The 11,676-nt window shown below is 42.8% G+C and overlaps 1 protein-coding gene across 1 annotated transcript; it reads right to left on the bottom strand.

Moving 5' to 3' along the window:
- Window positions 1-9,615: 9,615 nt before the first annotated feature.
- Window positions 9,616-11,395, bottom strand: LOC138898774 (uncharacterized). Its single transcript, XM_070184871.1, has 4 exons — window positions 10,873-11,395; window positions 10,267-10,752; window positions 9,708-10,137; window positions 9,616-9,640 (listed from the first exon to the last, which is right to left on the bottom strand). The coding sequence occupies exons 1-4, from the start codon at window positions 11,393-11,395 to the stop codon at window positions 9,616-9,618; spliced, it is 1,464 nt and encodes a 487-aa protein (XP_070040972.1).
- Window positions 11,396-11,676: the final 281 nt, after the last annotated feature.

The raw sequence follows: 11,676 nt of genomic DNA, 5'->3' as shown, positions 1-11,676 counted from the left end.
ATGAATACTCGACTGGTAATCGTTGTTATATGCAAACTCCGCGAGTGGCAGAAACTGATCCCATGAACCCCGAAAGTCAATGACACAAGCGCGCAACATGTCCTCCAATATAGTACGCTTGGACTGCCCGTCCGTCTGAGGGTGAAAGGTTGTGCTCAACTCAACCTGAGTACCCAACTCTCGCTCCACGGCCCTCCAAAACTGTGATGTAAACTGAGTACCTCTATTTGAAATGATGGAAACTGGAACACCATGCAGGCGAACAACCTCTCAGATATAAATCTCAGTCAACTGCTCTGACGTGTAAGTAGTACTAACTGGAATGAAGTGAGCAGACTTGGTCAGTCGATCCACAACAACCCAAATAGCATCGAACTTCCTCGAAGTCCGTGGGAGCCCAACTACGAAGTCCATGGTGATCCGCTCCCAATTCCACTCTGGAATCTCTAACCTCTGAAGCAAGCCACCCGGTCTCTGATGTTCATACTTAACCTGCTGACAGTTGAGACACCGAGCCACAAACTCAACTATATCCTTCTTCATCCGCCTCCATCAATAGTGCTGCCTCAAATCTTGGTACATCTTCACGGCACCCGGATGGATAGAATACCGCGAGCTGTGAGCCTCCTCAAGAATCAATTCCCGAAGCCTATCTACATTAGGCACACATATTCGGCCCTGCATCCTCAACACGTCGTCATCACCAATAGTCATATCCCTAGCATCACCTCCCCGAACCCTGTCCTGAAGAACGAGCAAGTGGGGGTCATCATAATGACGCTCCCTAATACGGTCATAAAGAGAAGACCTAGAGACCACGCAAGCCAATACCCAACTCGGCTTCGAAATATCCAATCTCACAAGCTGGCCTGCCAAGGCCTGAACATCCAATGCCAAAGGTCTCTCTGCTGCCGGAAGATATGCTAAACTCCCCAAACTCTCCGCCCGGCGACTCAAAGCAACGGCCACCACATTGGCCTACCCGGATGGTACAAAATAGTGATATCATATTCCTTAAGAAACTCAAACCATCTCCGCTGATGCAAATTAAGATCCTTCTTCTTCAACAGATACTACAAACTCCGGTGATTTGTATAGATCTCACAATGAACCCCATACAAATAATGATGCCAAATCTTCAAGGCGTGAACAATGGCTGCTAACTCAAGATCATGGATAGGATAATTCTTCTCATGGGTCTTCAACTAGCGCGAGGCATAGGCAATCACCTTACCCTCCTACATCTAAACACATCCAATACCTACCCTCGAGGCACCACAATACACAGTGTAAGAACCTGAAGCTAATGGCAGAACTAACACTGGAGTTGTGGTCAAGGTAGTCTTGAGCTTCTGGAAGCTCTCCTCACACTCATCCGACCACCTGAATGGAGCACCCTTTTGAGTCAATTTGGTCAAGGGCGATGCAATAGATGCAAATCCCACCACTAAGCAACGGTAATAACCCTCCAAACCAAGAAAGCTCCTAATCTCTGTGTCTGAGGACGTTCTAGGCCAACTCTGTACTACCTCTATCTTCTTCGGATCCACCTGAATACCCTCACTGGACACCACGTGCCCCAAGAATGCTACTAAACTGAGCCAAAACTCACACTTGGAGAACTTTGCATAAAGTTTCTCCTCCCTCAATATCCGCAATACAACCCTCAAATGTTGAGCATGCTCCTACTGGCTACGAGTGTACACTAGGATGTCATCAATGAATACAATAACGAATAAGTCCAAATGGGGTTGGAATACACTGTTTATCAAATGCATGAACGCTGCTGGGGCATTGGTCAGCCCAAACGACATCACCAAGAACTCATAATGGCCATAACGGGTCCTGAAAGCTATCTTAAGAATATCCGAATCTCGGATCTTCAGCTGGTGATAACCGAACCTCAAATAAATCTTGGAGAACACCCTCGCTCCCTGAAGTTGGTCAAATAAATCATCAATACGAGGCAAAGGATACTTGTTCTTGATTTTGACCTTGTTCAACTGCATATAATCAATACACATCTTCATGGAACCACCCTTCTTCTTTATAACTAGAACTGGTGCACCCCAAGGTGACACACTAGGCCGAATAAACCCCTTTCAAGCAGTTCCTAAAGTTGTTCCTTTAACTCCTTCAATTCCGCCGGTTTCATATGATACGGTGGAATAGAAATGGGCTGATTTCCTGGAACCAAATCAATACCGAAGTCAATATCTCTGTTAGGAGGCATGCCCGACAAGTCTACAGGAAACACATCCGGGAAATCAGGTACCACCAGAACAGAATCAATGGCAAGAGTCTCTGCACTAACCTCCCTCACAAACGCCAAATAAGATAGGTAACCCTTCCCAACCATACGCTGAGACTTCAAATATGAAATCACCCTAATAGGTACATAGTCTATAGAACCGCTCCACTCAACCATCAAAAATCTCGGCATCGCCAACATTATGGTCTTTGCGTGACAATCTAGAACAGCATGACATGGGGATAACCAATCCATACCCAATATCACATCAAAGTCAACCATATTGAACAACAAAAGTTCTACTTGGGTCTCCAGACCCCCAATAGTCACCACACATGACCGATATACGCGGTTCATAATAATAGTATCGCCCACAGGAGTAGATACATGAACAGATAAAACTAAAAACTCATGAGGCATATCCAGAAAATGGGCGAAATACGAGAAAACATATGAATACGTGGAACCAGAGTCAAATAATATAGAGGAATCTCTGCGGCAAACTGAGACAATACCTGTAATCACAGCATCTAAAGCAATAACATCTAGTCTGGAAGAGAGGGCATAGAAACGGTCCTGACCACCCCCTGATCTGCCTCCCCCTCTCGGGCGACCCCTAGCTAACTGGGCTCCGCCCCTAGCTGGCTGAGCTCCACCCCTAGCTAGCTGGGCGGTGGTGGAGGAACTGGTGCAGGTGCCATCGGCCGAGTACTCTGTTGTGGAGTCCCACCCAATAGCCTAGGGCAATCTCTCATAATGTGACCAAAATCTCCGCACTCGAAACAACCCCTCCTCTGACAAAACTGTTGCTCCTGATGCCCAAAAGAACTACTCGAGGATACTTGAGCGGGCGGGGCATGATGAGAACTCTGTGGTGGTAAAGCACTGAATGATAACTGGCCCTGCTGATGACTGTGAGAACCATGGCCAGATGATTTACCACGGTGAAATGGTCGAGTTGACTGAGCCTATCTGAAATGATGACCTCTACCGTGCTGGAACTGATCCCCAAAAGAGCACCACTGAATCCACCCTAACCACGAGGCCTCTTAGCCTCCCTCTCAACCCTCTCTTGACCGCGAACCATCTCAATCTACTGATCAATGTCGACAACCTTATCAAAGGTAGCACCAGACACTCTCTCTCTGGTCATAAGCAACCATAGCTAAAAAGTAAGACCATCTATAAACCTCATGATCATCTCCCTGTTTGTGGGAACCAACCACATAGCATGATGGGCCAACTCCGATAATCGCATCTCATACTGCGTCACAGACATATCACCCTGGCGAAGCTACTCAAACTATTTGCGCAGCTCCTCTTTTCCAAAAAGACCACGGAGAACTGCTGCCAAGTAAGGGGTGTTGCGCCTACAGGCCTACGCCTCTCGTAAATATCCCACCATCTGAGTGCAGCCCCACAAGTCTCCAGAATACCAGTTGTACAGAGTATCCTCTGACATCTATCCAAGATGTCTTGGACATCCTTTTGTCTTTGTACCACTGAAAGGTGGAGGCTGGAGTCTCCCAAACCTCTCCAACCTATGATGATCATCCTCAGGCATAGCATGAACCACATAATCCTGAGCAGTTGCAACCGGTTGGGCTAGTGGTGCCTCCGGTGTCTGGAGTCCCTGAACAACTTGCTCGGGTGTACGAGCGGTGGGAGTCTGAGTGCCTCCCCCGGCCTGAGAAGTGGTTGCGGCCGTCGAGATAGAGACCGCCTGAGCAAGGCTGGTACACGCTGTCAGAATCTGAGCTAGGGCCTCCTAGAGGCCTAGAATCACAATAGGCACAGGTGGTGCCTGAGCTGGTGCATCAACAACTGGAACCTGGTCCTAATCTAGGACAACTGGTGGATCTGCAGGTACTTCCCCAGCTGTTGTACGGGCTGCACCTCTGCCCCTACAACAGCCTCTACCGCGGCCTCGGCCTCTCGCTTCTCAGGCTCGTGGTAGTGGTGGTTGGCCCTCCTCACTGGTAGCACGAGTCCTCACCATCTATGAGAGAATGAAACAACATGTGTTTAATTACCAGAATAAACAGATTCGCACAACAAGAACCTAAGAATGTGAAATTTTCCTAAGGGTTCTGCATCCTCTCGAAGATAAGTACAGACGTCTCCGTACCGATCTGTAAGACTCTACTAACCCTCTCATGACTCGTGAGACCTATGTAACCAAGAGCTCTGATACCAACTTGTCACGACCCAAAACCTAACCCGTCGTGATGGCGCCTAGCGTGGTACTAGGCAAGCCGACCTTTCCAAAACACTTTCAAAATTTAACATAAGTGAATTAAGACATTTAAAATAACCGGAGTTTTTGTTTTCATAAATACGGGGTAAAACCCAAATAAAAATATAAGTGCAGAAAAATAGCCCGATATCGGGGTGTCACTAAGTCATGAGCATCTAGATAACCAAATTAATACAACTAGTGTCTAAGTATAAATACAAGACAGAAAGTAATATAGAAGGAGTAACAAGGTCTTGCGGATGCTAGCAGCTACCTTGCAGTCTCCGAAACTCAAGCAGGCTTGGACTCAACAATCTTCGTGCTTAGACACACCTGGATATGTACTTGAAGTGCAGGGTGCAGCATGAGTACAACCAACTCAGCAAGTAACAAAAGTAAATAAGGAACTGAGAAGCAATGACGAGCTATACAGTACAGTTCATTTTAAAAGTTTTCAGTAAAGGGTGAACATGCTTTCAAATCCTGTGGTATAAGTCAAATCAGTTCGCGCTCATGTTAAATAGATATGAATCTTCCTGAAATTTCACAACAACAACAAATAACAACTAAGTGCAACAATAAATAAAAGCAAGTACAGCCTCTCAAGGCAGTAGTCACTCAACCCATCTCAGCATCTCACACTCTCGGCTCGCACCCATTAATACACACTCTCAATAGGTACATGCGCTCACTGGGGGTGTTCAGACTCATGAGGGGCTCCTACAGCCCAAGCGCTAATCCACACGGACAATTAATGTGTTGTAGGGACAACTTGCGTGCTATAATATCATATCTGGATCCGTACGGACAACTCACGTGTTGCACGGATAACTCACGTGCCATAGTATAAACATAAGGATCTGTACAGACAACTCACGTGCCATATAACAATACCTCACAACCAGGACCTCGGCCTTACTCAGTCATGAACCTCTCTAGTCTTGTAGCTCTCAATAAAGAAAGGAAAAATAGCCCAATTCAAAGTGTTACAGTATATCATTAGGGAAAAGAAATAACAGAGACTGAGGTAAACATGTACAAGAATCACTATGACTGAGTATAACTACCATGAGTAGGAATATAGCCTAAGCATGATTTCTAACATGAAAGGTAGTCAAGTTCTAGTAGACAAGAATGCATATAAACACAAATAAAGGCTATTAGACTACACAGTCTCCCGGGACGGACCAAGTCTCAATCCCTCAGGGCGTACATCCACACGCCCGTCACCTAACATGGGTGCCACCTCCAAACAGTCACATTATACCAAACTCTGGGTTTCATACCCTCAAGACCAGATTTAAAACTGTTACTTACCTCAACAGTAGAGAACTCCTACTCTGGAATGCTCTTTTCTCTCTAACCGGCCTCCAAATGACCCGAATCTAGCAACGAGCAATAAAATACGATCAATATGAGCTAAAGGAATGAATCCCACAAGTAAACTACCAATTTAGACCAAAAATCCGAAATTGGCCCAAACCCGGGCCTCGGGCCCACGTCTCGAAATTCGACAAAAGTTACAAAACCTGAAAGCCCATTCACTCACGAGTCCCTACATATGAAATTTATTTAAATCAGACATCATTTGGTCCCTCAAATCCTTAAATTAAACTCTCCAAAATTCCAAGCCCTAGCTCCTCATTTTCACCCCTAATTTCCACTAATTAAATGATTAAACAACGGGAAATCACCATAGAAGGAGTATTTGAGATCAAGCAACTTACCTCAATGAAAACCCCCTGACTCTCTCTCTTCAAAATCACTCTAAAAGCTCCAAAAACGACTTGAAAATGGTGGAAATTAGCAAAATTCGCGAAGTCTTCTATTTAAAGTTTTTACCCAGGCTTTTCGCACATGTTGCTCAGAATGCGCACATGCGGTGCCGCATTTGCACATAAACCTCCTCACCTTCGGAAAATCACTTAAATCACCAACCCTTTGCATGTGCTCCCCATCCTCATCTGCGACCTCGCAGGTGCGGAAAAGACCTCGCACCTGCGGCCACTGCCTGACCTCCTCTCTTTCGCTTCTGCGGGCACCTGCCCGCTTCTGCGGGCTTGCAGATGTGCACACCCACTCACACCTACGGTTATCCCCAGCCCAACACACTCTCACACCTCCGGCGTCGCACCTGCAGCCCTACCCTCGCGGATGCGATTACACAAGCAACAACCAACTTCAGAAGATCTCCAAACTTCCAACCTGATCCGTTAACCACCCGGAATCACCCCGAGCCCCTCGGGACCACAACCACACATACCAACAAGTTATATAACCCCATATGAACATAGTCGAACCTTCGAATCACTCAAAATAATATCAAAACACCAAATTACCCTCGGATTCAGGCCTAAGAACTTCTAAACTTCCAAATTCTACAAACGATGCCGAAACCTACCAAACCACGTCCGATTGACCTCAAATTTTGCACACAAGTCATATTAAACATTACGGACCTAATCCAACTTTTATAATTCCATTCCGACCCCGATATCAAATTTTCCACTGCCGACCAAAATCGCCAAATATCCAACTTTCGCCAATTCAATCCTAATTCAACTACGGACCTCCAAATCACATTTCGGACGCACTCCTCAGTCCAAAATAACCTAACGAAGCTAATGGAACCATCAAAATTCAAATTTGAGATCATTTACACATAAGTCAACATCGGGTTGACTTTTCCAACTTAAGCTTCTACTTTAGAGACTAAGTGTCTCAATCCACTTTGAAACCACTCCGGACCCGAACCAACTAACCCGGTATAACATAATATAGCTGAAAGCCAGAAAAGCAAGAAGAAATGGGGGAAAACGGGGCTATAACTCTCAAAACGACTAGCCAGGTCGTTACATTAAAGCCTCATGTTCTTGTTAATTAATCTTTCCCAACCCCAAATTATCTTTCCCAAAATTAATTCTAAGTAAATGGGCGAGTCCTAGGGTTAGCTAATCCCTTTGGAAACATTAAAGAACAAGAATAATTAAAAAAATAATAACTTACTTCATAATAAATAAAAATCGTTCAATACATAAGCACAACAAAATATTTAATCCATATTTTAAATACGAATATTCCCATAAACAAGATTCAAATGTTGGAAAAAATACTACACACTTAAATATACAATAGAAAGCAAGGAAATGAAGAAATGAACATAAATGGGTAAGAAATTCTCAACCAAAAGCTTCAAATCTTTAAGTCTAAAGTGTGTGTACAAGAACCCTAGCTCCAAAACTTATGTTCTCTAGTCAAGACATGTCAAAGATGTCCAGACATTGGCCAAAGATCTCTTTTCCCTAAGCTAGGTCGTGTAATAAAGGGTTCGGGATGAAGAAAATGTGAAATGACAAAAGTTCCTAGAACTGAAGTGCGACATTCCCAATTGCGAATATTAGTTCGCAATTGCGAACCTTGACATCACTGTTGAACATCGCATTTGCGATCTGTATGTTTGCAATTGTGAACTAGGCACTGTGCACTTGGTTTTGCATTTGCGATGAATGGATTCGCATTTGCGAAGGTTGACAGACTGGTTTGACTTCGCATTTGCGACCCTCATTTCGCATTTGCTAACATTGCTTGACTTGGTTGACTTCGCATTTGCCAAGTTGATGTTGCAATTGCGACATCTGAGGCCATTTTATGGATTTCTTCTTTTTTTGACTCGTTTTCACTTGGTTTCTTCATCATCACTTCTAAATCACATAGAATCTTTAAAATAGAAGTAAACGACATTAAACACACAATTTTATCAATCAAACATAGTAAAAATCTAAGCTTAAAGACGAGTACCAACTTATCAAACCCCCAAACTACTATTGCTTGTCCTCTAGCAATCAAAGCACAAAATCCCCTTCCAAGTATTTAACTCAATAGTGCATCAATATCATACCAAGTCAAAAGGTCTACTTTAAGTACAAACACATGACTTTGATTGGTACCAACAATTAATCCAAACCATATGAAACACCAAAAACTTCTCATAAATTTCATTACAGTTCAAGTGCTCAAACACTATGTTAATCAAAGTATCAATCAAGTCATGACACTAAAGCTTCAAAATTTACCTCTTTATCACAAATAACTTTCCCTTGTTCATTCCTCCCAATTAAAAATAGGATTAAATTCACAACTCAAATCTCATGTGCCCTCACACTTAAAAGAGAATCCCACACTCATAAATTGCCATTCAAAACATATATGGGATATCAAATGGAAAGAATTAACTCTCTCTCATAAAGATGTTCAAATGCACACAAGTAGTACCATAGCCTTCATGTATTTCTCCACTAATGTAGACAAACTTGGCTCAAAATCAATTAGGACTTAAAGGGTTGTAGTTTAGGCTTTTGGTTATGGTAGGGAATAATTTTGGTTAGAGTGACTCAAAACCTCCCTAAGCAATAAAAATTTTCAAATATCAAAGTATACTTCCTTCAAGAACTTTTCCACCCTTTCTTAATTTTTCTTTTCATCAACTCGTCTTTCATTTTTTCACAATTCTCTATTTTTCCTTCCTTTTTCTTCTTTCTTACTCATTTATTTTTCAAAAATCAAGGAATGTTTCACTAATTTTTTTATATTACCTTTCACCTTTTAAGCCACTTTCACACCACAACTTTTCCAACCTTCACCCCCAAACTTAAGCTTTTAGCCTATGTTTACACTTTCAACGTACTTAGGGAGGTAGGATGCCAAAAGATAGATCAATAATGAACAAAGGGTTAAAGCTTGTAATATGGTTACCAAATTAAAAGTTTAACGGGTCAAAAGGGGTTGACTAGGGAAAATATGGAAGGGTAGGAAATGTAAGGCATAATAGCGGTCCAAGGAAGGCCTAACAACAATTTTCAAACCAAGTTAGTCTACGATTTCGCCTTGAAGCACATTCCGGAAAAGTTCTAGACTACAAATAATGCAAAATAAATCACAATAAATCTCACCACATATGGCAGGTGAAAACTCGAGCAGAATACAAATCCAAAATCCAATTGAAACAAGATCATTTGATGCTCCACACTAGGTTTGCTATCTTCCTCTAGTTGTATCTTGTGCTCACAAATACCGGCGGGAATCCCTAGGATATCCGCTATAGTCCAACCAATGGCCCGTCTATGCTCCCTCAAGGTCTCAAATAAGTGTTCAACCTGCACATCATTTAACAAAGAGGAAACAATTAAGGGTAGAGTTTCATTAGAGCCAAGAAATGTATACCTTAAGTGTGGCGGAAGTGGCTTGAGCTCAAGTTGTAGAGGCTCGATGATTGAAGGCTTAGCGGGAGCAGTGGCTCTATTCTCCAAGTCAAGAGAAATCTTCTTTGGTGCATAAATGTAGGATCCCATCCCTTCCAATGCATTCACCATTTCCACATATCCTTCTATGTCTTCACCATCAAAATTCATCACTATTGCCGACAATGCCTCAGCAAGGCATTCTTCTTCCATATTTACCTCAACAGCATCCTCTACCACCTCAATAACATCAATGACAAAGATACTCTCATATTCGTTTGGCAATTTCATACCCTTACTTGCTTGAAAGGTAACTTCTTCGTCATTAACCCGGAATTTAATCTCATTTATTTTTGAGTCCATGAGTGCTCTCTCGGTAGCAAGGAATGGTCTCCCCAAGATGATAGGGATCTCTTTATCAACAGAACAATCAAGAATAACAAAGTCAGCATGGAGGAGAAACTTCCCCACTTTCACAAGCACATCATCCACTATCCCCACCGGTCACTTTATCGAATGGTCGATCATTTGCAACCTCATACTTGTAGGCCTAGGAATTCTCGATACCGCTTGCTTATAGATAGCAAGAGGCATTAAGTTGATGCTAGCCCCATTATCACAAAGAGCCTTTGCAGAGTCATGCAATCCAATAATGCATGGAATGGTGAAAGCCCCCGGATTCTCTTTCTTTCGGACGAAAATTGTTGCAATGATAGAGCTAACCCGGTGGGTGACACTCACCACTTCATTCTTGGTTGTTTTTATTTTAGTGATCAAGTCCTTCAAGTACATAGCAAAACTGGGCATCTCTTGAAACACTTCCACAAATGAAATGTTTTCCGATAATTGCTTTAGGATGTCATAGAACTTCTCAAGTTTGCTATCATCAACCCTTCTAGCTAGTCCTTGAGGAAATGGAGGAGGAGGTCTAGGAATCACTACTAGAGGTTTTGGTGCCTCTATTACTTTTTCCTCAACCTCTTCACGGCTCACATCTTGAGCTTTCACCTTCTTCGGGGTTCTTTCAACTTCAATAACATTTGGCACCTCAACTTATACCTCATCTGCTTATTCAACATCTTCCACTCCGACCACTCGTTCACTCTCAATTTGAAGTAGTTTCCCACTTTGAGTTGTAATGGCCATACAATGAGATGTTGGGCCACTCCCACTACCTTTTGGATTTGCAATTGTATCATTTGGGAGTGTGCCTTTTTGCTTCGGGCTTTGTTCTCTTGAGAAATCCCTCATTTGCATCTCCAACTTTTGAATAGATGCGGTATGAGAACCCACAAGATCGGTCATATTTTTCATCAAAGTGTCGGACCTCTCTTGATTTTGCAATACTCTTTCAAGCATGTTTTCCAACTTGGAATCACTTGAAGAACTCTCCTTCCAATGTGGAGATTTAGAATATTTCCCCTTTGGTAGAACATATGGGTTTGAACTCCGGTTAACAAAATTGTTGGTGTTGTTACTCCAATTTCCTTGATTAGAACCACCTTGGTTGTTTTTCCATTGTTGGTTACCTTGCGGGTAAGATCTCCATTGGTGTTGTTGTTCTGATCCTTGGTAATTTTGTATTTGATATCCTCCTTGTAAATTGTTAACATATTTTTCTTCTTTGTATTCCTCATTTGACATTGGTTGCACATCTTCCACAATATTCATTTTCTTTGTTTGGCTTTCAGTGAACATTTGTCAACACATTCACATTGGTAGCAATCCCGGCAATTACGTGATCTCTTTCTTGATTCTCCTTAATCATGTTGGTCAAAGGAGTACCATATGAGATTCCACCCATGGTGTCTTCCAAATGACAAGCTTGGTTGTGTTCGGCCATCTTGTCGAGGATTTGAGTGACCCTTGCAAATATTTTATCCGTGAATGATACATCCGTTGCATTCTTGGCTATGGATTGATTCATAGTATCCAAGCCCATGTAGAACTTC

The sequence above is a fragment of the Nicotiana tomentosiformis genome, chromosome 9 (assembly GCF_000390325.3).
Source record: "Nicotiana tomentosiformis chromosome 9, ASM39032v3, whole genome shotgun sequence".
Taxonomy (NCBI): Eukaryota; Viridiplantae; Streptophyta; class Magnoliopsida; order Solanales; family Solanaceae; genus Nicotiana; species Nicotiana tomentosiformis.
This window is presented reverse-complemented; position numbering and strand designations above follow the sequence as displayed.

Coding starts and splice junctions, on each gene's coding strand:
- LOC138898774 (XM_070184871.1), bottom strand. CDS start 11,395: ATGAATATTGTGGAAGATGTGCAACCAATGTCAAATGAGGAATACAAA. Junction 10,138..10,266: donor GAGAATTCCTAGGCCTACAA/GTATGAGGTTGC, acceptor CTGTTGATAAAG/AGATCCCTATCATCTTGGGG. Junction 9,641..9,707: donor CCACTTCCGCCACACTTAAG/GTATACATTTCT, acceptor AATGATGTGCAG/GTTGAACACTTATTTGAGAC.